The following is a 26,517-nucleotide window of genomic DNA, read 5'->3' on the forward strand; positions in this document are numbered from 1 at the left end:
GGAGATCAAGTCAATCCTTTAAATTAAAGATTTTTTTAAAAAAAAAGTACTGTGTAAAATTCAAATTTTATTAATGTATGATAACAATTAGCAGTAAGAAAATATTCTATAATATAACCAAAATTCAACAATAAAATTAGTTTAAGTTACATTATTGAAGCATTTAATTGAATTTCTATTATAGCAAAAAACAATTATGTTATATGATTGCAATTCTTTTAAATAAATCATGATTTTTTGAAAAATTTCTTGAAGCTTTAGATATTAGAATTTTAATTGGATTTCTTTTTTCAGAATTTCTTAAAAGCTTTTTTTTTTTTTTTTTTTTTGAGAAATAGGCTAGAGAAGCCAATTTATTCATTAGCTGAAAAATCCGACAAATAACAATTATAAAGATTTAGTGGAACACACTCTATGCAATCCAACAACTGAAAAGAAAACTTTGCTCTTTTGACAAAAACATCAGTTAAAGCATTACCTTGCTTACAAATATGAGAAAAAGAAAAGTTTTGAAGAGAGTTAGAAGACAACAACATGTTTTTAACAATAATGAATGTAATAACTGTCCTTTACTAATAGCATTAATGGAAGTCTCACAGTCGCCCTCAAAGATGGAGTTACGAAGGCCAAGATCTTGAACAAATTGAACTGCTCGTCTAGCTTCCTAAGTCTCAAGGGTCAATACTGATTTTGGTATGGAAATTTTTTCAGCCAATGCAGCGATCACCTTGCCATGCTCGACCCGAATCATCACGCCTATACCTGCTGCATGTAAATCCTCAATGGCCCCATCAAAATTAGTCTTAACATAGCCCGCATCTAGAAGTTTCCACCATGGTCTCCCTGGGTGCACCTTCCTTGATGGACACTGCCTGACCCGCTGGAATTCCTTGATAATAGAGTCTCATTTAAAGTGAATTACATTATATAATATATAATAATACTTATTATTTTTCTAGCTAAATATTATATTAATAATAATTATGTATATATATTGATCTGCACATTATTATATTAGCTAGAAAACGATATGAACAAAGTGTAACACGTAACTTTTACAAAATAACTTAAAAGTTAACAAGATCAATTTTGTAATATTTAAATCTTGGTGGGTATGGTTGTTGTGAACTGGGACAACTTACAAGTTAGATTAATTGATTTGAGGTGATTAGCCTCGTCATGAACTTAAAGGAAGAATAAACTTTTTTAGTTAATTTTTTATTTAGATCCTATTCCTTCATTCACTGTACATAAATAATACTTGTAATGAGATAACTATCTTAACAAATAAGAACTAACTCCTATCAAATACAAATTTGAAATAATAACAACCTAATCTACTATTGCTAATTTATTATTCAAATTCAAAACAGCATTCCAATTTGTATATCAAGTGCATCCTCCAACATATTACAACTCTAGAATTATTGATGATGCTTGGAGTACATCACTTTGATTCTTTGAAATTTCATGAGATCCTTGTACTTTTGATTGTTCTTTGATTTACAAAATGATATTGGATTGTTTATCTTAAACCTCTATAATTTGATATCATGAATCTTGCATCTTTGCTTCCATCCTTGGTATGCTTTTGGACATGTCCTTGAGAATCTCTAACATTCGGTTGACATGCTCTCGCATTGTTTGTTGTACTTCAAGATTGAAGCTTTGATATGGGCTAGTCATGAAGAACTTTGAGCATGGTGCAAAAACTGATTTCTACAAAGGGTTTTTTTTTTTTTTTTGGCAAGTGGGATGGGTGACGTTTTGAGTAATGGGTCAAGTTAGGAAAAAAAAGGTTGGTTTGAGCGAAATGACATAATGGAAAGTGGAAACATGGTGATATTTTTTTTTGGTTGTGCATTATTGACGACACCGGTGGGATGCAAGTTTTAATGATAACAAGGGTGGCTTTGACAGAGCTTTTTATTTATTTATTTATTTATTGTGGCTTTTTTGATGGAGATGCAAATCGAAACGCTCTTATACCAAATGTTGTGAGGTGGGATAATTAAAAGATAAATTAATCAATTCGAGATGACTAGCCTCCTGAACTTACAAGGATAATAGACTTCTTTTAGTTAATTTTTTGTTTAAGTTCCATTCCTTACTTCAGGACCTTCATAGTACATAAATAGTACTCATAATGAGATAACTATCCTAAGAACATCTATAGCGTAGAAATTTTATTTTGTATTTTTTTATAAAAAAAAAATCTCTAACAAACTCTCTATATTTTTGTAATGTTTGGAGAGTAAACAGTACATTTTGTCTTTTATCTATCTACTTTTTCAAATACACTTTCCAGCATACTTTATAATTTTTTTTATCCAATTTAAATATTGTTTTTTCATTCTTTCTTTAATTTCATTTATTATTTTTTTTTAAAATTTTTCTATTTTCTTCATTTATTCATTCCCAACAATTACATTTTTCAAATTCCCAACTGCTATATTTTTTAAATCATAACATTTTTTTATAAAATTTAATTAATTTGAAATTTATCAAAATTTTTTGTTAGTCTTGAAATTTATCAAATTTATGTAATTTGGAATGAAATTATTCATCGCATTTTCCATACAAAATCCATTAATTTTTGCCTTTTTTTTTTTTTGGGTTATGATTATTATTCATTAACTTATCATTATCCCTTTCAAATTTTTTTTAAAACCCTATTAACTTATGAATAGTTGAATACTTTTAATTGGTTGGATGAACGGTTTATTCTTGTTCTAAAGAGGGTTTTGGGGGGCGTAATAGTAATTTGAGGCCTGGAAGAAACGACCAACAGGTGATGGTTAGTTAGGGCAGGAGAAGAGCGAAGACCATTTGGTGATGGTTAGTTAGGCCAGCCCAGCCCAGCCCATTAGAACCAAAAATCAAACCCGTCCTTGACTCACTGAAACACGCCCGAGTCAACTCACCTGACTAACATTCGGATTGGGTTCCTCTCTATCTGATAGCGTGAGCTTCGCACCTACATCAAAACCCCCCTTAACATCTTCACATCTCTCTCTCTCTCTCTCTCTCGCTAATACACTCCCCCTTCTTAGAGAGAGACAAAAATAAAAATAAAGAACCCCTATCCTATGTAATTTTCTTGGTATCCAAACAGGAAAAAAATAAAAATGTCGCACGCGGTGTTCCAAACGGCGCAAATTATGCCGATAAAGACCTTATCATCATCGTCGTCGTCATCATCGAAGGTAGTTGCTGGTGGTCCCTACTTGCCGCCGGTAGCCGGTAAGAAACTTGCTCGCAGTAGGAGGGGAGTTCTGGTACTCAAAGCCTTTTCTTCTTCGTCGTCGTCGTCGTCGGCAGTGGTGGAAGGAGACTCCTCCTCCTCCGTGAGTTTATTGGAGCGTTGCTTGGTAGCGCCACCGGCTGTTTCTTCATCTTCTATGCAGAGTCCGGTTATGAAAGGGCAGTACGGTGCGTTTGGTGCGGTTACCTTGGAGAAAGGCAAGCTTGATACGTCCCAGAAGCAATCCCAGTCTAGCCCCGAGGTACTTCTTTCTCTCTTTCTTTCTTTCTAACATCTTTTAGTGTTTGGTTGCTCAGAGTTTTTCAGAATTATTTGAGACATTACACTACACATTTAGTCTATGTTTCAGAATTATTTGGAGATAAAAAGAAAATTTTCTGTTAGAGTTAACTGTAGGACCTTTTTTGCACAAACTTAAAATTATCAAGAACTAGAATGAATCATCATTTCCAAGCTAGGATAGGCTAAGATTTGAGGACTAAATGTTTACTTCAAGAATAGAATTCTTGAGATTCTGCTTAAGTTTCCTGTTTGAATTTCTATAAGGCTTTTCTTACTTGGAGGAACCCGTATTGGCTTGCCATCACCTTTTGCTGCCAAATCAAATTTGTTTACCATTTCGTCAATGGATGTATGGAATCTGGTGCCGACATTCTTGATGTGGATAGTGTGGAAGTAACAGAATAGTCGTATGTTCGAGGATGTTGGGGGGGTCTCTCAATCAAATGAAATCCCTGTTGATTCATACCTTGTTTGATTGCTCTTGGGCATGGGGTTTTACACATTTTACCTCTTTTTTTGAGTTCCAAAACCCATTTAGATCTTATGTATGACCTTGTTGTAATTTTTTAAAGATACTCTCTATTCATCATTGCAAACGTAAAGTATTTTTTGTCTTCAATAAAACTTTTATTACTTATCCACACCAAAAAAAAAAAAAAGATTCTTGACCAATTTAAATGCTTTGTAGTAGATTTGTAACATTTATATTATTATCTATGTAATCAGTGATGCATGACCTATAGTATGTCATTTTAAGTTTTGAATTTTGGTGTTTCAATAAATTTCAACTTCAGTGGGCATGTCTTAGATTCCATTCCAAAATAAATGAGCCAGAATTGTTTTAGGATGCCTTTCTCTCTCAGATATAATTCTTCAATTTGTAGTTATCCTTTTAGTACATAAATGGTTTCATTAGAATTTTTCTTTAAAAGAATGTCATTATTAGATCCTTTTTTATTTGTAAGTAAGATGATTTTTTTTTTTTTTGGCAAAGAGACTACTCCATGTGCAATGGACACAGAGGAGTCTAAAGAATACAAAAGAACAAAATTATGTACCAAGAGACAATGGCTATATGAATTTTGGAAGGGAAATGATATGAGTAAATTGAGAGACCAATCAAATTATGTACCATGAGACCAATCAAATAAAGAACCACTATACAAAGCTAACAATTGAGTTCCTTTTGTTTTTGGATTCTCAAACATATGATGATTTTGTTCCCTTCAAATTGTCCACATCAAACATAGTGGAACTAAATTCCAAATGTTCGATGAATACTTACCCAAGGTAGTCAAAGGCAAAGGCACCCTTAAGGCACCAAGGCCTTGTATCACCCAAGGTGACGAGGCACCAAAAAGGCGCTAGCCCAAGTGAAGCGAGGCACCAAATTCTAAATATTGTTATTTTACATATAGGGTTCCAATCTAATGTATTTGATGTATAAGAATATTATACAAACAAATCTAACTCCGTTCCTAATGGATAGGAGCTGGTCTATAAAACCAGTTTTTGGGTTTGAATCCCAACTAAAAAATTAGTCTCTATCCAAACATCAACAGTCAATTGTATGATGTGGACAATTTGAACTAAATTCCTTTGTTCTCCAATTATGTACATTTCATTTGTTGTATTCTTGTAGGGTCATTTATAAAAATGAACTTTTGGGTTGGCCATGGATCTTTGGATCCCCACAGATCAACCGAGGTTGGTCCATTCAATCCTATTTAACCAGCTTCATACCAAAGACAGAGCCCTTTGGACAAAACCCCTAGTTAGTAAATCACTGATACACGACCCCAGTTGCCGCAGATACTTCCTAACACCTTCTTAATCAACATTTCTTTTATTATTAGTAACAATATTAGTTTAGGTGTTCTTATACCTCTTTTGTTTCGTCAACTTGAATCAAATGACTTTCTCACTAGTGCATTAATTGTTCTCCTTTTGCTCATGATCAAACCATATCAAGTGACTCTCCACATCTTTTCATCAATTTGAGCTACCCTTGGCCTTGTCCTTAAACAAATTTATTTGTTTCGTAACCTATCTTTCCTTATATTTATATTTATCTATCTTAATGTTCTTATTTTAGTTTGACTCTTTTATTGAATATGTTTCGTCTCAATAGCCTAACATTTAGTACCATAGAGCATAGTTGACCTTGTATCAGCCTTATTACACTTTTTTCTTTGACTTAATAGGTCTTGTAACTCTTATATAGCCTTCTGAGATAAAGTGGACTTCTGGTTGTGTTTGAAATTGGTGAAATCGGTAGTCAACTATCCAAAATTGTATAGATTTTGCCGAGACAAGGAGGCTAGTGTGGTTGAGCTTATGAAGCTTGATAATGGGGTCCTTTTTGGGGATGTAAGTTTCTTTAGGGGTGTGCATGCTGGGGAATCAGAGGCATTGGCCAGTTTCATGGATACCATTTATGGTGCTTCGGTGAAAGGGTTTTGCGAGGATAAGATGTGCTGGAAGCTTGATAGAGCGAAGGGCTTCTTGGTTAAGGATTATTAGAGTCTCTTAGTGGGCTCTAATGACTGTTGCTTTCCTTGGAAAAGTATTTGGAAATAGAAAATTCCTTCTCGAGTTGCTTTCTTTGTTTGGACTGCTGCTTTGGGGAAGTGCTTAACAATTGACAATTTACGAAAAAGGAAGGTTTGGATATTGGATTGGTGCTACATGTGCAAGTGCAATGGTGAATCGGTTGATCATCTTTTTCTCCATTGTCCGGTTGCAATGGATATGTGGGCAATGGTGTTTGGATTGTTTGGAATGAGCTGGGTTATGCCATAATCTGTAGTGGGGCTTTTAGCATGTTGGCAAGGCAGATTTGGTTATCATCGAAATGAGTATATATGGATGATTGTTCCACATTACTTATTGTGGTGTCTTTGGAGAGAGAGAAATAGCAGGTGCTTTGAAGATAAGGAGAGATCAATCTCAGACTTGAAGCTATTTTTCTTTAGAAGCTTAATAGATTGGTTGGCTGCTTTGCAGAACCAATCATTTTTATCTTTTCTTAATTTCCTAGATTCTTGTAATTTTTGTTCTTGATTGTTTAACCTTTGTACACTCCCTGTGTACTAGGGTGTTTCCCTTTTTTTTTTATATCAATAAATGTATTACTTATCAAAAAATTATGCAAATATTATTTTAGGGGTAACCAACATATTTATAGATTTGGACTTGGGTGCTGATCTAGGTCTAAGTACTCAGAATCGAGTTTCTGCATTCCTTTAACCAATGAACTGAATTTTACTGCTTTGATTTGGTTTAAACATGTTGTGATGAAAATTGTTCATTGTCTTGGGCAACATGACTGATACTTCTGGAATTGCAGACTGCAATCGGGGGAGGTGGTGGAGATATAGGAAAGAAAATAAATCATGGTGGTGGTGATGGTGGTGATGATGATGGCGATGACGACGATTACTTTGATGACTTTGATGATGGTGATGAAGGGGATGAGGGAGGCCTATTTAGGAGACGTAAATTTCTTGAGGAGGTGAAAATTCTTTTACATGCTCTTGAGTAGATTAAATGTTTTGCCTGTGAGTGCTGTTAATTAGTGTTTTCTATTGCAGTAATAATTTTGTGCCTTTTATCAGCTTTTTGACCGTAAATTCGTAGATGCGGTGTTAAACGAGTGGCAGAAGACAATGATGGATTTGCCTGCTGGATTCCGACAGGCTTATGAAATGGTATGGTATTTCTCTAACTACATGCTTTTGGCAAAGAATTATCTCTCCATATGCCAACTCAAATTTTGCCTCCAGGGTCTGGTTAGCTCTGCTCAAATGGTAAAATTCCTAGCAATCAATGCCCGGCCAACTACTACTAGATTTGTCTCCCGAGCACTTCCTGAAGGAATGTCGAGGGCATTTATTGGCAGGTGAATATGCTTCCTTTAATTCACATCATCGGCTGTCAAAGTTGTAGAGTCCCCATATAATCCTATGCTACATTTACATATTAATCTCTCTCTCTGTGTGTTTTTGGTCTTAACTGTTCATATCTGCAACATTTTTGGGATTGTTTTGATTTTGGCACTTGAAACAATATATTGTGATAAAATCCCTCATATGTTCATTTCCAATAAAAAAAAGGATCCTAATTATATTCTTAAGGTTTCACTTTTTGCTTCCTTAGATGCTGATACAGTAGAAATAGCTCAAGGAATTGAGTTTCTGGCATCAGGCTTATCTTTTTTCAAGAATGACAAAGCTTTACATGTGCATTCACCATGATAATTGGATTTAAAAAAACTAAGCTACCTGTGTGCATTTATCATAATTTCTGAATATAAAGAAACAAAGCTTCACACGTACATTTGGCATGAAATGTGAATATAAAAAACTGTTTCATGACATTGAAACTTTTTGCGTGATACAAGGTTGCAATTAGCCTACAACTTAAACTGATTCCCTTGAAATTTGGGCTTCTTTTAATAGATTCCTGTTCCTATTCTATGATATGGCATTTTTTTATTGTTGCTCCATCTCTCTCTCTCTCCCACCCCCTCACCCCTTTCAAAAAAAAATAAAATAAAATAAAATAAAATCCAAGAATGAAAAGAGAAAAGTGAGGAGAATGCAGGGTTCTTGCAGGATATCATCACCTTATTCTCAAAAAAAAAGTTTACCTTTAAACTAGTGTGGCGGAAAATTCCTCCAACCCACTACGTGGCGATTGATAAAACCGTCCATGTTATCTTTTAGTCACACGATCTATTTACTAAGTCATGTGACTTGTTTAAGTAATACAAGTGGATGGTTGCATGAATCACCACGTAATGGGTTGGAGGAGGCTTTTGGAGGAAAAATCTATCCTAATTTTATTCAGTTCTTTAGCACTGGATTCGAACCCTTGCAGAAGTGTAAGATTAAAGACCTGATGAACCCCTTGAGATGCAGTAAAGTATTTTATGTTGATTTCTGTCACATGAGGGGACCCTGGGTTTAGAATATGCAGTGTATGAGATAATAGGTAATGATTTGTTAAGGCAATCAAGTTATAATGTGACTCAAGCTTGGACATGTGTCATTTGGGTTATAAGTATACTCTGATGTAGGACAGCTGTAGTATGGATTTATCTAACTACTGTCTTATGTATTAAAGGTGGTGAGTTGTGTAAATGGAATGGGGAAAATGTAGAGGTTTTGGGGTATGTCTACCCCAGCCCCATTTCCGTGGAAAATTATCAGTAGGTCTAAGATCTCCCCTAGGGTTTCTTTCTTTTCCTGGACTGCTGCAAAGGGGAAGATTTTGAATAATGATTAAGTATGTAAGGTATTATTGTTATTCATTGGTGTGTTAGGTGCAAATGGAATGGGGAAAATGTGGACCATTTGCTCCTACATTGTCCTATAGCATTTGAGTTGTAGTCCGTGGTTTAGTATACTTTGGGTTATGCCACGGTAGGTCATGGATTTGTTAACATCTTGGGAGGGCAGTTTTGGCTGGAATCGTAATGCCATTATATGGAAGATGTTGCTGCATTGCTTGATATGGTGTATTTGGCGGGAGAGATGCTAGTAATTTTGAGGGATGTGAACATTCTAGCAGTGCTTAAGTCGTTTTTCTTTTACTCCTTGATGGATTGGACTAGAGTTCTCCAATTAGATTCTTCTTTTTCTTTGTTAGAGATGATTGAGCAGTATAATTTGAGAGAATGATTTTGTTTTCCTTTTTTGTATGCTAAACTTGCAAGTTTTTTATTTAATAAAGATTTGTTACTTACCTATAAAAATAAAATTAAAAAGAAATAAATATTTGTTACTTATCAAAAATAAATAAATAAAGGTGGTGGTTTATATTTGTGAGGACTTCTGGAAGGGTTTTGAGTGGTCATAGGTTGCAAGAGATTGATTGCCATGTTGTTGGGAAGTTTGGAGAGGAGAAAATCAAGGGTTATAAAGTGGATTTTGAATTATCACTTTGGTGGAGAATAAGGATTTAGGCTTTGTAATGATATGGAGGTAGGGTTGAATTTGTGATTGAGAACAAAGCAAGGAAAATAGGAATAAGGTTGCTGTTATCAGGGATTCCAATGTTGGTGACATGAACACTAACAGAGCCTAGGTTTTGTATTTTTAGTTTGCTAGATTTTCTTCTTTGATGAGAAAAAGGTTGGGCGTTAATATATGATTTCTACTGTGAAAAGGAAGTTTTTAAGATTCTCCTCTCGTAGGTTTAAAAATGATAGAGGTACAGTAGAACAAAAAAGAAGAAATAAAGAATAGAAGGAATTGAAATATCATATTTTTTTAAAGATGTTTTATCAGTGAAAAAATAAACAAATTGCAACATTACATTTTTTTTATAAGATATTTTATTAGAGAAAAAGGAAAGAGAGTGATATAGGTTTATGGTTTATATACGAACGAACAATGTTGCCCTAGATAACTTACAAATACAAAAATTTTAGAATATTCAATGGAGTATTCCCATCTAACAACATCCAAATCACAAAATCACATGCTTAACAAGCAAAGCTATAAATCTCAATTAATTAAGTGCTAACACAACAAGACAGAGTTAGGAGCCTTTTTATAAATATGAGAGCTCTAATTCAAACTAATCCTAATCCTTAGATTAAGTAAATTATAACCCTACATGTAAATTTGTAATTATTGTAATAAGACTTAAACCAATGAGGGCCAAACAACTATGATGGACTCTCAACTAAAATTCCCTTTTCAATTGGCATGAGCCTTTTAATTGACGCAAGTCTTAAAGCATTAGTGGAGGTCTTCCAAAGAGTTCTTTTCTTTGAAGCCATGCAGCTGCTGTAATGCAATCATTCTAATCTTTTGTTTCATAGTGCTTACTAAGATTTAATGAAATATCATACATGATATCATATTATCATGCTCTATATAATATATGTTGTGTCCTACACACTGAGATTGCTTCAAGTGTATAATATATACACAAACACACACACACACACACACATTGCATTATAAGTATATTAAAATTATTAATCTAATTATACTCTCTCTCATGCTGCACGAACAGTACATAAAACAGAAGAGTCCTTACCACGTTATAAGCACATTAAAATTACTAAGCTAATTATATTCTAGGTGAAACTCTACTGCCAAAGTTCTGGAAGTTTATAGTTCTATTTCAATTGAAAAGCTATTACTAAAAGTTTGAAGAAATTTAAAAGAAATATCATTGGAGATTTCAAAATATTATAATCATCGCCAGTGACCCATTAGTTCTGCTGGTACCTATTGGTGTCCCCAAATGGTGACGTCTAGGTTCGTATTGGTGGTGAAACTAAAGTCCACCTAGTGAAGTGCTCATAGATTTGTGAACCATTGTAGAGGTGGGGGTTAGGTATTAGATGTTTGAGAAGAGTTAACCAAGCTTTGTTAGGCAAATGGCTGTGGAGATATGGGACTTAGAGAGATGCTCTTTGGAGAAGAGTCATAGAGGCTGTTTTGTGCCATCAGAGGTACATAATCATAGGCAATGAAGTATTAGAAATGGATTTAATGTTCTGGATAAACTTCTTACCCAAATTTTAACACAATTATATAACAGAATATCTTTATGTCAACCTCTCAATAATGCTGTGAACAAATTAGTGGTTGATTCTTTTCTATGTGCATTGACTGATTTAATCAGTAAGCAGTTGAGTCTATCCTCAGATTCTTGTGTAATCAACTAAAATTATTCTGTTTCACAGGATGATTGCAGATCCTGCCTTCTTATATAAGCTTCTTTTGGAGCAGGCTGCTACAATTGGCTGTTCAGTTTGGTGGGAGTTGAAGAACCGTAAGGATAGGTATGTGCTTTATTTATGAAAAACTTTATCTGTTATTCTCATTAAATATAATTAACTGATTAGATTCTCTTTACTATGGTTGTAGGATAAAGCAGGAGTGGGATTTGGCACTTATTAATGTCCTTACCATAGCAGCCTGCAATGCTGTTGTTGTTTGGTCTCTTGCTCCTTGTCGTTCATATGGTAACACATTCCAATTCGACTTGCAAAATACATTACAGAAGCTCCCAAACAATATATTTGAAAAGAGTTACCCACTTCGGGAATTTGACTTGCAAAAGAGAATCCACTCGTTCTTCTATAAGGCTGCAGAGTTGTGTATGGTTGGGTTAAGTGCTGGAGCAGTACAGGGTGCAGTATCAAACTTTTTGGCCAGTAAAAAGGAGGGAAGGTAAATGTCTTTTGTTAATCTATTTTCTTTTCACCTTAAAAGTAGGAAAGTAAATATCTCTGCCTGTGATGGGGTGAAGTATTCAGACAAATTTATTTTGGGTGACCTTTAATTGTTGGGCAGGTTGTCAGTGACAATTCCAACTGTGAGTACCAATGCACTTGGTTATGGTGCATTCCTCGGTCTCTATGCAAACCTCAGATATCAGTTGTTAAGTGGATTTGATAGAGCAATGATCAGCCACTTTGATGTTATTGGAGTGGCATTGTTTTTTAGCACAGCTTTGAGGTCTGTTTCTTACTCTACCAAGTCATTCATGTAAACCTGACAATAGTGCTGGTTCAGACTTACTGACTTACGTAGTTTTTGCATTTTCCCATGCTAAAGGAAGGGATATTTTCAAACCTGTCTCTCATTCTAATTTATTAAATTGATATGATATTGTTGGGGATTTTCTTCATTGTTGATATAATCAATGTGTTCACTTAGTTGTGTAGTCTTCTAACCGTAGTGGCTTCTCTTCCATTATTGTAGCTTATTCATTTCTAGGAAAGTGCTTCTTATTCTATTCTATACTATTCTTTTATTTATTTATTTACAACAAAGTATGTGCTATTCCGTTGGGTTTATATTCTGGTCATTTGTCAATATATATCTTATGTTTGCCTCATATGCTCTGAGAATTCCATCTGGTGGCATTAGCATTCTCTGTCTCCTTGCTTCTATGTCAAAGGACCCATTTACATTTGATGCCATATTATTCATTAAGGTTTCTTCCTTGATAAATTCCTTCTGTAAGTAATAGACTTGCAATCTTTGTCAGAACTTGTTAATATGCATCCACATATTCATTATATTGAAATCTGTAATCATAGATTATGAAAGCTTATTTGTTTGATCAGTATTGGTGTCCAAACTTCATGTACCTAAAATAATTGTCCCTGCCTTTGGATACTTTCATCAGAGCTGTTTAACTTTTGTTAGTAATCATTGTATGCAGGATTTTGAATGTTCAATTAGGAGAGAGATCGAGGCTGGCATGGTTAGGTGTAGAGGCAGATCCACTGGTTCAATCAGATAGTCTCTTGAAGGTTTACAGCAGACCTTCTGAGGATGTTAATAGGCCATCTTCAAAATGGTTTATATCAAAGAATGCCATTGTTTCTGGGCTTGGGCTTCTTGGCATCAAACAGGGGACTGTTGACTCTGTTGCTGATGGGGAACCAGCAGCTCCCAAGGCACGGAGAAAGAGGATTGTCCGGAAGAAGGTGACTACAAGTTGAGCATAGTTCTGTTGATCTAATCACTATCACTGGCCAATTTTGCCATATGATGAAAACATTGAGAGCTTGCTCGCCAAACTTTAGAGAAAGAGCGGGTGGGAGGTATTCATAATGATTGATGGCTGCTTCTGCAGTGGGGCAGCTGAGAGAAAATTTAATGACTGGTACAAGAATAATATTTTTGGGGAGGCCTTCTTAATTTTTTTTTTTTTTCTTTTTAAAGTACTTGCACTTAACCTAAATTGGCATGTATAACAATGCTGTATTCAGAATTGATTGTTCTTGAAATTTTCTTATAGATTGAAGGTTTAGGCTGCGTTTGGTTGAATGTAAAATATTTTCAGGTGAGAATATTTTCGGGAAAGGAAAATATATTTTTAGTGTTTGGTTGCATTTTGAAAATTGTATTAGAAAATATCTTCAAGTGTTTGGTAACATTCTAAAAAATACAAATTTTCTACTGGTTTCTCATATTTTCTCAGCTTCCAAATAAATTTATAATAGAAAATTGCAAGATGTAAACTTTTTAAAGAAACAAAAATCAAAATAAAACCATTAACTCGATCAAATAGAGAGGGGGAGGAAGAAAGAGTGAGAGATCGAGAGAGGTTGAAATCGGGTCAAGGCTCTGATTTGTGTGTTGGCATTGCTGACGAACTTCAGCGGCGACGAGAACGAGATGACAAGGTTCCGATCTGTGTTTGGCGGTGACGACGAGCTTCAGGCGGCGACTATGAGTCAACGGCAGCGATCTGATTCTCTCAGGTTCAAGCTCTCTCTCTCTTTCTTTGGTTTCACTTTCCCTTCAAGCTCTCTCTCTCTCGTGTCTGGTTTCAAAGCATAAAACTTGATTTGAAGGTATGGGTTGGTTCGAAAGAGGGATGGGTCGATGGAGGTGGGTCGGTGAGGACGAGGATGAGGGATGGGTCAGTGAGGACGAGGATGAGGGATGGGTCGATGGTGGACGAGGACAAAGGATGGGTCAGCGAAGTGGCTTGCATGCGACGACGAGGCTGTGTGTAGAGGGGTAGTTCTAGGCATCACTGGCGAGAATGGGTTTGAACAAGGGCGGTGATCTGATTGGTGAGGATGTGCCTGGGTTCTTCAAGTGGAGTGTGCTTGAGCTTTCTCTCTTCGGGTGTGTATTTTTTGGAAATTCATTGAAGGTAAAATAAGAATGGAAATGGATTTACAGGTAAGAGGGGTTATTTTCCGGTCAACGTGGATTTGAATTTCCGTTTGACCGAATTTTCTGTAGCTACCAAACACACAAAAAGTTGGAAAATAATTTCTTGAAAGCATTTTCAGCCGAAACAAACGCAACCTTAGTTGTGATATTGCACCTTTTTTTCTAATGGGGAGATTACATTGTTTTGAAAAATAACTTCTAAACATTTCTTTTGGGCTCTCAAACTTGCAAGATTTCACAAAACCTGTTTGTCATGTCCCAAACAATTCAATGATTTTGAATTATTGCCATCATTGTCGTTAGTTGTGAATGTTAATCTATTCTATAATCAAATGATCCAACTGCAAATATTTGTAATGAACTTCTGTAATTTCACCCCAATTGAGTCAGAATTCAATTCAAGTAAGCCTTGTTTACAAGGATGGTCTCTTATCCTTGAAAAAGGATACAAGAAACCACGCTCTCTCCTAGCTAATTATATGTATCGGATACATGATATACTAGCTTTATTTTTGCAACCTTTTGTATAGCTTATAGTTGTGATATGATCATATTTCACATCCCCTTGTGGGTGTGATAAATTTGTTAATTTGTTACAGCCCAACAGGTGGGATTTCAATTTAATTCGTTAATCTTAGTTGGTGGATCACCCCTTCTTTCTTTTTTTTAATTATCTTTTGCAAGTGGATGGATATTATTTTATGTGTCGTCTATCCCTAATACAAGGGTCAAAACTTGTAGCACATGGTAGGCTTGCGAGTGCAATCGGAAAACAAGGTCTATGGCAACAAAAAAATTTATTGCTACATATGGCAATGAAACACCTTTTGCCGGCTAATGTTTGTCATCATTTTCGTCGCCTAATATATCTAAGCAATAAAACTATTTTGTCGCATTATATTTTCCTCACCTAAAGTATATATAGTTTGAAAAAGTCTACTTGAAGGTGGCAATTAATCACCTGTGTCTAAAAAAGACTGTCATAAAAAAGAAAAATTATTAGGTACTCCTGGAGTACCATAAATGCGTATTCTTTCCTCTCACATGAATGGTAGGTCCTACCATAAATTTAATTAATAGGATCCAATATTTATGTGAGAGGATAGAGTATGCATTTATGGTACTCTGGGAGTACACAATAATTTCTCCATAAAAGACTATCACCTCTCATATTTGTATTTATTGTGGCTCAACTATGATTGTGTCTTTAATGCTACACGACATGGATCTTCCCTCTAGTTATAACATTGGAAAAGGTGCCCTGAGATCACTTCCCTTCACGAACCTTGGAGGATGGCATAATGTTAGTACTCTTTCCTAACAATAAGGGGAAATGGAGGATGACATAATGTTAGGACTCTTTCTTAACAATAAGGGGAAATGTTTATTGATAAAGAATATTTTCACCATTCCAAAATTTGGCTAACATGTACCAAGGCATTGTTAGACCCAATAACATCGTCAGAAAATAAACGATCATTAGGTCCCATGAGCATTGTCAAGCCTTATGTGTCTACCTTCAGGTATCCCCAATGTTCATCAGGCACCCCAAAGATCTTCAAGCCCCTTGAGTGCTCACCAACATCTATGACAATAGTTAAGTTTACTTGTCAGATACAAAACATGGTAGATGAAGCAATGCATGACTAACGACCCTTTATACTTAGCTCCACCGTTTACGTGTTCTACACTCTAGTATCTTCATATGGAAAAAAACTTTCACATCACACCCAAAGATCTTTCTACACATTCATATCCTCCAAAGATGGAAAGTTAGGCCCAAGGATCTCGGAGCATTAGCTTCATACTCTTCTTATAAGGAAAGAGCCTACATTCACAGGATCTTGGTCAACTCTATACTACTATATAAGCACCATGCTCCCTCCTTTTCAAAATACATAGAATTTCTTGGCTCTCATACGTTTGGAGTTATTGGAGATTATTCAATCCCACAGGTTGATCTTTGGTCTAATTAGTAGTCTTGTTCCCCTTTGCAAGTCCTCAAATTAACAACTCCTTCGATTGTGGTTCCCTTTCCAACTTACTTTCTTACTTATACTTTCATAATTTTTTTTAAAAGACTTACACTTTCATAATAATAATAATAAAAAAAAAAAAAAAATGTAACTTCGTTTTGGTTAAGAATACAATTGTTAATTTACACACTGCATATTCACTCGTTCGTAGCTTTATTATCACTAGAATATTAGAGTTATTGCTTATTCTAACATGAACTTCTAATCAAGAGCGGTGGGAGAGGCGGGGAGAGCTTTTCCAATGTCTTTTTTCTTTTTTTTTCCCTTTTTTTTTTTAAAAAATTTTTATGAACATCAAATTTTATTACAAATAAAAAAAAAACTCCAAACAAAGAAAACACAGCAAAAAGAAAGGAGATTATACAGCAGAAAGAAAATTAGCTTCCACTAGGGGCAGTTTGTAACATCAAAGGAACCTGTAAAATTATTAAGAAGGAACCATCTTGCCAGAGTATAAGCTGCTATATTTGCCTTCTAGGGACCCAACAAACTGTTGGATTAGGTAGAGACTCTAGTGCTGCAATAGTCTCTTGATTGATTGTTTTGATCCTCCACGAAACCTCCTAGCAATGCTTAGAAACAGTGTTAAGGCAAATTTGACAATCTCCTTCAAAGGTGATAGCTAATGAATTCATCTGGTTAGCAGGAGATACAGCCCATCTCAACGCCTCAGCTTCAGCTTGGAGAGGGGAGTTGGTGTTTGCTTTATTTGAGCAAGCAAATATGAAGTCCCTCTCCAGTCTCTGGCCACGACAGCTAAAACGGAATAAGAATGGCCTACTGCTGCATCTATATTAATTTTGATGGTGCCTCTAACTGGTTTGGTCCAGCTGAAAACACTTCTCAAAGGTTCATTTCTCTCCTCTGAAGCTACCTGCTGCCTCAAACTAGTGTGCCCAATAAGAGCTTTTTCCAATGAGGATTTGATCTCCACAAAGCAAGGAGACCTTTCCTCAAACACCACTTTATTTCTGTATTTCCAAATTTGATCACGCAAGAGGGCTCCAAACAGCAAGAACTCATTTTCCTCTACTTCCAAATTCAAGATATTGGCTGGACATAGAATGAGCTTCATAAAGTGGGAAATAGATGAGAGATTTAAAAAAATTCATCCTAATCCCCCATTTGCTTCCAAACCACAAACCTCTAGCCATAAAGCAATTAGAGAAGCGATGGAGAGCAGATTCATCATCCTAATCCCCCATTTCCAATTTCTTTTACACCCCTTAATTTATTAGTAAAAAAATTAAACTAGGTATAAATCTTTTACAAGTCTCCATTCTTATTTTAATTTTTTTTTATCTCTATTAATATTCACATTTTTTCCACGTATCACTCGTTAACTTTAAGAACATTCAAAGCATATTTTCATAAAAATATATAAATAAATCTATTTAGTAAAGACTAATTTTCTTTCTGATATTTGTTTTTGCATTAAGAAAATTAAGATATACAATTGCTAGGATTTTTTGTTCCATTAAATTAAAAGATGCTATGATTTTTATGGTTAACACTTTGGGACGAATCAATCAGTTGGTTTTAATTTCCAAGAAAGGAATAGACAAAAAAGAAAGAAATAAAATAGAAGAGGGGGCAAATTAAGAGTGGGTTGGATTCAATGTGGAAACATTAGTCAATTGTGTTATTGGGCAGATGAGGAGTTTAGAATCCAAATGCAAAACGTTTCAGCTTTTACGTTAAGTTAAAATAGACCGAGATGAGCTGAACAGATTGAACAAGCTGAAGTGAATTGAATTGGTCCTAATGGACCAAAATTGACTAAAATAGACCGAAGTGGACCAAAATATTAACTACTATTCTTCAGCTTTTAGAAACTACCTTACATAAATATTATGTGACGTTAAACAATCTTGTTTTTGGCATTTGGGCAGTAGCAGCCATGGATAACAGAGTTCTGGATAGGGCTTTTGTGTTGGGAATGTCCAAATTCTACTGCCGTGTCTTGTAATTAGTAGTCTTTGTTGAGAGTCGACATCCTAATAACTCCTAGTAAAGTAAAGTAAATACACAAATCAATGTCAGGATATGTATTGGGTTTGGGGGGTTTTCAGCTTCTTCACCCAATCATCAATATCAGCCTCAGCCAAGGAAAGGGAAATGTGTCAAGCTTCTCTTTACTCACCAATTCCAACTATGTCTGTTCCAATTCCATTTCAAAACAACTAGTATTATCTTTATGGAGCTCTACAACTATAACTACAACATCATCATCATGTACTCCAAAACTAAAGACCCAAGCAACGAAGTCCCAGGCTGGTTCTTCTTCTTCATGGCCCCAACAACAAAATCAAAAACAAGAAGAAGAAGAAGAAGAAGAAGACTTTCAAGTAGTGACAGCTATAAGAAGCCAATTCAACGACATTTCAATTCTCGATACTCCAAATTCCAGGATGCTGCTTCTCGACGCTACTCGTATACTCTCTCACAATAAAAGCCTAGTTATTAAAACAACTTCACTCACCCCTACTCTTTGAGTTCACTTCTGACCCAGTTGTCTTTCTGTGTTTTCTTTATGTTGATGCATGCAGATAATGTTCATAGCATTCTTTACAAGGACCAGAAATGGACCGGTTCCTATTGGGTATGTCAAGCTTTTCTCTTTCTTTACTGTTTCTTTTATTTGCTTGAATATGATAATTGAAATCAGATAATTGCTGCCAATTAAGCATATTAATTTAATGAATTATGCAAATTATTAGATTGTGTCCTACCTTTGGTTTTATTGTTGACAAAAATATTCATGATATTCCTTTTTCTGAGCTCGGTTTTGAAGTGGTATTTCGTGGTCATAACTCATAAGCCTCTTACATATAGTAGGCAGTGTGAGAGTACTAATGTCAATAAGTTGGATATGCATATTTTTGCTTTCTACCAATTTCCTATGTACTCTTGGCATCTTAGTAGTGTGCTGATGAGGTTATTGCTTATCCTTTTTTCTTTTTTCTTTTTTTTTTTCTCATTTTGTAATAAAATATCTTCACATTTTGTCTTTCAAATTTGATATATGGGTTTCGCCATTTGTTTCCCCAATGTCGTTCCATAATCTCACAATTGAACAAAAATTCTAGTTTGAATAGTAGAGGAGAAAGTAGTTCTTAGTACCATCCGGTGAAGAGCACAATTGAACATTATAATTCTCTTGCACCAGAGTACCTTTTGTGGTAGATTTTGTCTTTTGTCTTATCTCTCATAACCTGCTTGGTCTCAGTACTTTTATTTGAAATATATTTGTATCAAGAGTGATGATCTGGATTCTAAGGCTTTCACTAGATTTTCTTGAGGCTTCAGCAAGAGAGAGAGGATGAACAGGATTGAAATCTGCTTTAAGATAACTTTTGTCTCCATTGATGTAATTTTTCTTTAGCATGTCTACTACTAATCAGCTCTCGTATCTCTTCTAGGCTTCAAGCAAATTGGTACTTGAGAAGGTGGAAGGGAGTGGACAATGTACTTGTTTCTATTGTTTTTTGACTTTCCAATTAGAAATTCACCTAATTTTTTGCCAATAATGCTATTAAGCATGTTGGCATATTCACAAGTGAGTGATGTGGTTGTTTAAGTAGTAAAGTCCCATGTTGATAATAATGACAAGAGTGAGTAGTTAATAACATAATTGGGTCCATTGGCTATAGCTTTTGGGTCAAGTGGTACCCCGATATGTTATATTAACTCTTCAATTGGAATCTTCCCAAGGTGTTATCTGCCCAACAAAGTAGATAGTAGTGTACACTAAATAATAACCAGAAACTAGTCAACTACTGTCACAAGGCAACCATGCTTCGTTGTCTGCACAAAGATAGATCCCCTTTCAGTTGATACAATATCTCATGAAGGTCATGAAGAGTGGGTGAAAAGAGAATTGTGTAAATTTCATACTTCAAACCTACTAATAAATAAAAAGGGGGAAAAAGAGTATAGGATGTGAGAGAGAGAATCCATAATGACTAATTAATTATCTTAAGTTATAGAGTTCCTACTACTTATGTTTCCTCTTGACACCACATGCTCTGAGTCCTGCTTTCCTTGTCCTGAAGTTTTCCTGGTGTTGTATGTTGTGGAAGAGTCTTTAACTTTGCCATGTAGACAATAAGTGACTGGTACATTTACATGGTTTTCTACCTTAACTGATGTGTTTTCCTTGGGAAGTTGAGGAAGAAAAAAAAAAACTTTTTTCTGGTGTTTGTTGTCACTCCATGCATCCTTTGGAGTAGCCTCAAAATTTCTAGAAGAATATTGTATTTTATGATCTTTGGGATCTATTCATCTGATAAGACGCTAAGAATTCTCGTAACAAAAAAATGTATGCTAAGCTTTTTACAACTTTCTAGAGGGCAATGGATTTAAATTTTTTTTTTTAATGAAATGGAACCTCACCAAGGCAGGGCCCCTTGGACCCATCCCTATAAGTAAACCACAGATACACGACTCCACCTACCAAAAAAAAAATATTATATTATATTACCAATCTCAGCTGTCCATTCAGTGTTAAAAATCATTCAAGTGTTTAATTTTATGTCAAGGCTATCACTACCTGATTATTTTTCTCAAATTCTTTGTATTTGGAGAAATAAAGAATACAGCCATGAGGAAGTTACATCCTGCTCGTTTACCCTCACTCTCTGTGCAAACATTTATGTGTGTTTTTGTGTGTGTGTGTGTGTGTGCACGTCTTTTAATTGAAAAATAAAATTCCTTTCCATTGATGGGTTCTTTGAATGTGTTGCATAATACAGGATGAGTTTGCTAGCTTGCCGGCTATTGTCCCAAAAGGTCCCATTGCTATCTTTGGTTTGGTAACTCTTTTAAATAATGTGGATATGTGCTTTGAGATTATTGTAATATATATCTTTCTGAACCAAACTTGTTATTTCTTGAATGAAAGATTATTCTAATTCTGTCAGGGTGGCGGAACTACTGCTCGTCTAATGCTTGACTTGTGGCCAGCATTGCAACTTGAAGGCTGGGAGATTGATGAAATTGTAGGGTACACTAAGTATCTTGTCCAACTTAATAATTTAAATTTCTTAAGGCTATATATATTATAAAGATCTGGGACCAACTTCAAGCTCAAAGATCCCAGAAATTACATTGATCAACTAATCTTTTAAAGGAAGCCCACAAAAAACCTCTCACAATGTGCTAGTTATACCACCCAGAAATCCTGATTTGAGAAGCATTGGCCTGGATTCTCTTAAAATGTCAATATCTTAATAAAGTGCATCCACTGACATACACCATATATCTATGAACCTCTAAAACTTATTGGTCTCTTGATCTATTGTCATATGAAAAGCTGAAGAAGCTAGTACTAAGAGGGAATCACCTAGTTCTTCCTACTAGGGTATTTCTTTAAAATAATGAAATGAACAATATATCATAGAACTTCTCTCAAGAATATATGCAGTGTTGACTTTTTATGCACGCTGTTTGAAGCTGCTTCTGTATTGTTAGATGTATTGGGATTCCTAATAACTTAAGCTTTTAGGATAATAAGTAATTTAAATGGTATCAGAGCAAGAGGTCCTAAGTTTGATCATTGTCCCCTTTACTCTACCTCTCATTTAAATTCTCATGTGTTGGCCTCACCTATTAAAAGGTATTTTGAGCCCACATGTGAGGGGGACTGTTAGAAATAAATGATTAAATTTATCATATCCCATTGCTTAAGCTTTTGGGACAATTGATCATTTTTAACATGTACTATTGCAACTTCACTATTTCATAGTCTACTGCAGCAATGTCTAAGAAGTAAGAAGAAAGATTAATGAGCCTATTTCAAGTAGCAATCTTAATTTGAAATTTATATTCCATGGGAATTTATTTACCGTAGGATATGAAAACACATTGTTCAAGAACGTTGAGATTTTATAGGGCCCTCTATTTATTGATAAACATTTAGTAAAGGTGCAAGTATAATATCAGCTATTATATTGCAATTATGAAGCACAGTAGCGGTGGAAGAAAATTTATAATCATCTCAGAGGCTTATAATGGTTTGGATTTTCTAGCTTTCTATCAGCTTTGAAGAAACGTTTTTTCTCCTAGCTATAGGATCAAAATAGGAGCACTATAGGAGCACTATATGCTGCTTTCCTACTAAGTAACATGGTTTAAAAAACATATTAGCAATAATACTTACATGGGATGTTATTTCAGTGGTTTTAATCCAATTGTTTCTTACACTGATAGCATATCTGCATTAGTTAAATGCTTGAAAGCTTTTGGTTCCCGAGTTGACTGCATCCTTAGCTCATAATTTTTCTATTCTAGTTGATTGAGAAATCGAGAGAATATCTTGGGCTTTCGGATCTTGAGAAACGCACTGTAGCTGGTGGCATTCTTAATGTTCATATTGGTGATGCCCTTTCACAGTCAGTTAATGCTTCTGGAGGGTTTGCCGGTGAGTTTCCTTTCTGCATTGCTTTTGTATTCCCTATTTCATCTCCTTCTGTTTCTTTTTAGGACTTTTTGGATGGTTTGAATTTTGGAACTAGATTTATGTTTTGAGGTACTTTTGGATTGGTTGTGGGTCTTGTTAGTTTAGTGGACTTCTCTACTCATCTTTTTTTTTTAAATAAATAAATAAATAAAAAGGTGTAGCATGATTATTGTTTCAATTCTTATAGTTTTTGTCATCTAATTTAATTGCCCTTCAATCTCTAGGAAATGCCTCCTTTTACTAACTCATTTCTTCTTTTTCACAAGGATGGCTTTTATTTGTGCTTCGCTCCCCTTTGTCTCACTAAGTTGTGCTTGAAATGATATCAGGCATTGTCGTTGACTTGTTTTCTGGTGGAAAAGTATTGCCACAGTTGCAAAAGGTTTGTATCTCACTTTTTTACATGAAGGGTTGGGACTTGGCTTTTGACATGGTGCCATGGTCTTTGATATTTCCTGTTCAAAAGTTCTCCAACACAGTATAAGTGCTGTTTTAAATTTAAATTTGTTAAAAGTTTCAATCATCTCTTCAATTGTTAATGCACTTCACTGTAATCATCTTGTCCTTTGAGCCAAGGTTCTACACACTCTCTGCTGTCATCCACAAACACCGCTTGATTATTTCTTTCTTGATTTTTCCTTGCTTTCTGATCTTTGGCAGGTTCAAACCTGGTTAGAATTGAATGATAGATTGATGCCAAATGGTCGTCTCATGGTGAACTGCGGTGGCATTGATGAAGCAGCTGATGTGATAGATGGGGTAGTTCATCCCAAAAGTTCTTCTATTGATGGTACCTGGGTGCAAAATTATACCATCAAGGCACTATCCAAAGCATTTCCTGGAAAAGTAGGGATTCTTTCATGAAAATATTATGTTCAAGTGTGAACCAACGTGGCTGCATCTTTTTCAAGAAATACATAGTAGTATTACAAAATAAATCCAAAAGGATGAGCGACTTTAATAGTGCATTGAAGAGAAAGTTCAGAAAGGAATTTAGGACATGTTTATTTGTCTAGTGTTGTTCAATGGTTCCAATCATATTTTGCAAACACAAATAGCCCCTGTTACAGATTTTTTTTTTTTTTTTCCAACTGTTGCACTTAGTGATGGTTGAAACTCTTAAACCTTTCATAAAATTGTATGCAAAACACAATAAAACATTTTGATTTCAATGGACATTCAAACAGGCCCTTTGCTGCCTAGCCAATTTAGTGTTAAGAAATAGTAGAAAAGGTAATCTTTGATGGTTGAAAATCTTAATCCTTTCATAAAATTGTATGCAAAACACAATAAAACATTTTAATTTTCATTGGACACTCAAAAAGGCCCTTTGCTGCGGGCCAAGAATTAAAAGAAAAGGTGATCTTTGTAGTGGCCGTAGATATGACTCATATACTCTAATTGTGGACCATCTTATGCATTGTTTGATAATAGCATAATTTCATTTAAGAAGCGAATAAAAGGTTGATACTTGATTAGAACAGTAGAGAAATTATAGAGAATGGAGAATCAATGGTTAGCTGATGGCTAGTAATCAAAACTGAACCTTTGGTGGTTTGCTTGATGACTGTCAAGGGTGGATCAGAGATGACACTACTTGTAGAATTTTTGTCTCATTAAGGATGGTAATGGAGTGGATTTAGGGATAAAAATGATGCAGCACAGAAGAATAGGATTCTTGAACACACCTTAAGTAATTTATACTAATAGGACTCAGGACTGTTCAAATAAGAATATCAAGCTTCAGTGGGCTAGGCATGTGGACAGGGACGGACATAATAAGATTTTTGTAGGGTTCTTCATTACTCATAATTCTCATATCATATTGTTGAAGTAATGAATTTAATCCAATTGTGACAGAGGAGTAATGCTTGCAGCTTCTTGCTCAAGCTGGTGTCAGTGAGACATTCCTAGCTTGCATAATCTGACTAATCATCCAATAGATTGTAAACATTGATTATATAGGAGCATGTATTAAATTATGATGTGCTTTTCCTTTTCTGTAAGTTTGGAGTTTCTTGTTAGTATTGTCCAGTGCCCCTAAGACAGAAGAAAACTAACAGTTTGAAATTTGAATGACAGTTAAGCTGGAAGAGAATGCCAAAAAGAGAAGGTGAAAATTATCTTGCACTCACAGGTCCTTTGCCAGATTTGATTTCATGGTCTGCTATAGTCCCAGATCCGCTGAGGACAGCAGTAAAGCAATGGAAGCCTTGTGGAACCTTTTCATGAAAGCCTGCTCTAGGCTTGTGATAAATGTGAGAATAAAAACCTTTCACAATCAAAGTTGCATTGACACCTCCTTGAGCTGTTTTTGGAGTCATTTCACTAAACCACAATGAATCATGTGACATAAAGAGAGTTGTGTGTTCTGAGATTCTATTCAATGGTTATACTGTTTTCTTTCTGTACACATCCTCTGCTTAGAAGTCCACTGTTCCAGTTATTAAGGAGATGAATTTTAACTGCAATAAGTAGTAGGTTGTAGCTCAATAACTTCCTCTTTTGAGATGTTGTATTCTATACTTATACATGTGTGTATATATTATATATTACCTGTACCTATAGTAATTATATTTTACATTATTATAATTCTAATACAAGTTACCAAAGTGCTATGTTGTACTTTACTTTTCTAATACAGAGGATCACAGCCCATGTTATTAAACCCAGCCCGGCCGGTTAGACTAGTTACCCTGTAACCCGGCACATTGACTGGTTTGGGTCATCAATTGGATCGGATGTGCATAAGACCTGGTCAAAATCGGTAAAACCTAACAGGTTTTAAGCAAACTGTGTGACTCGGCTAGGTTTTAATAACTCAATTGAGTTTGTGAATTGTGTAAAATTATATTAATAGGTCCACTCTATTGAATATTTTATTATTTAATGTATGATATATGATAGTTTAAATAAGAGAAAACCTTACAAATTTTAAAAAAAAAAAATGCACTTTTTAGTTTTATGTAGCCAATTAGCACGTAGGTATAAGTATATGAGTATATGTTATATAGTTTATTGCTTAAACTTTTTTTTTATTTTTTGTCTTCTTTTGTTTACTTTTTTTTGTGCTTTATTTGTTTATTGCTTTTAGATTAAGGGTTTGTTTGGATAGAACTTATTGCTGAAAACTGAAAACTGAAAACACTGTAGCAAAATAATTTTAAATGTGTAAAAAATTACTGTTTACTCTTTTTTACTGTTCATATGCCTTAGTGCACTGTTCATGTCTCATGAACAGTGCACTAAGCGCTGGTCTATTAAAAAAAAAAAAAAAAACGCGGAAAGGGTTTGGACGCAGACGCAGACGTGTATCCAAACCCTCTCTAAGCCTTTAACCCTTTTTTCTCTTCTTTTGTTTATTTAGTTTGAAATTTGCCTTTTTTTAATATTCAAAATTTTAAGACATGCAACAAGATTTTATTTAGCAAAAACTTTGTTGCAATCTTATGACATTTGTTTATTTTGCTTGTGAATTTTATAGAATTTCTAATACTATTGCTTGTGAAACCTTGATTTTGAATTATATAATGGCAAGTTTAATTTAGGCCTATACCTTTTTTTTAATTTACATTTTCATGTTATGATTTCTCAAACTTTTATTTATATATATATATATATATATATATATATATATATATATATATATATATATATATATATATATATAACCAGTGAGAAAAAAAAATTTTATTTTATGGTTTTTCATGTATTTTTCAAAAAGTGATCTTGGTATGACCTTTTATACAACTATGAATCACCAAACCCTAAACCTATAATTATTTATGATTCCATTTTTTTCAT

The 26,517-nt window shown here is 34.7% G+C and overlaps 2 protein-coding genes across 3 annotated transcripts; both read left to right on the plus strand.

The window, feature by feature from the left end:
• Positions 1 to 2,948: 2,948 nt before the first annotated feature.
• LOC142636511 (protein RETICULATA-RELATED 6, chloroplastic-like) lies at positions 2,949 to 13,405 on the plus strand. The gene is made up of 8 exons (XM_075810763.1): positions 2,949 to 3,506; positions 6,897 to 7,061; positions 7,165 to 7,257; positions 7,333 to 7,448; positions 11,256 to 11,354; positions 11,440 to 11,745; positions 11,869 to 12,033; positions 12,746 to 13,405. Exons 1-8 carry the CDS (start codon positions 3,129 to 3,131, stop codon positions 13,026 to 13,028), a joined length of 1,605 nt encoding a protein of 534 aa, XP_075666878.1. The 5' UTR covers positions 2,949 to 3,128; the 3' UTR covers positions 13,029 to 13,405.
• A 4,721-nt stretch (positions 13,406 to 18,126) lies between these two features.
• Positions 18,127 to 25,311, plus strand: LOC142633890 (uncharacterized). Of its 2 annotated transcripts, none has more exons than XM_075808146.1 (8): positions 18,127 to 18,686; positions 18,803 to 18,855; positions 21,008 to 21,067; positions 21,176 to 21,253; positions 22,545 to 22,674; positions 23,043 to 23,095; positions 23,374 to 23,559; positions 24,796 to 25,311. In XM_075808146.1, the coding sequence occupies exons 1-8, from the start codon at positions 18,290 to 18,292 to the stop codon at positions 24,943 to 24,945; spliced, it is 1,107 nt and encodes a 368-aa protein (XP_075664261.1). In that variant the 5' UTR covers positions 18,127 to 18,289; the 3' UTR covers positions 24,946 to 25,311. The 2 variants fall into 2 exon arrangements, with proteins under 2 accessions (XP_075664261.1, XP_075664262.1); XM_075808147.1 differs by having other exon boundaries at positions 24,801 to 24,965.
• Positions 25,312 to 26,517: the final 1,206 nt, after the last annotated feature.

Source organism: Castanea sativa, chromosome 5 (genome assembly GCF_040712315.1).
Source record: "Castanea sativa cultivar Marrone di Chiusa Pesio chromosome 5, ASM4071231v1".
NCBI classification, from domain to species: Eukaryota; Viridiplantae; Streptophyta; class Magnoliopsida; order Fagales; family Fagaceae; genus Castanea; species Castanea sativa.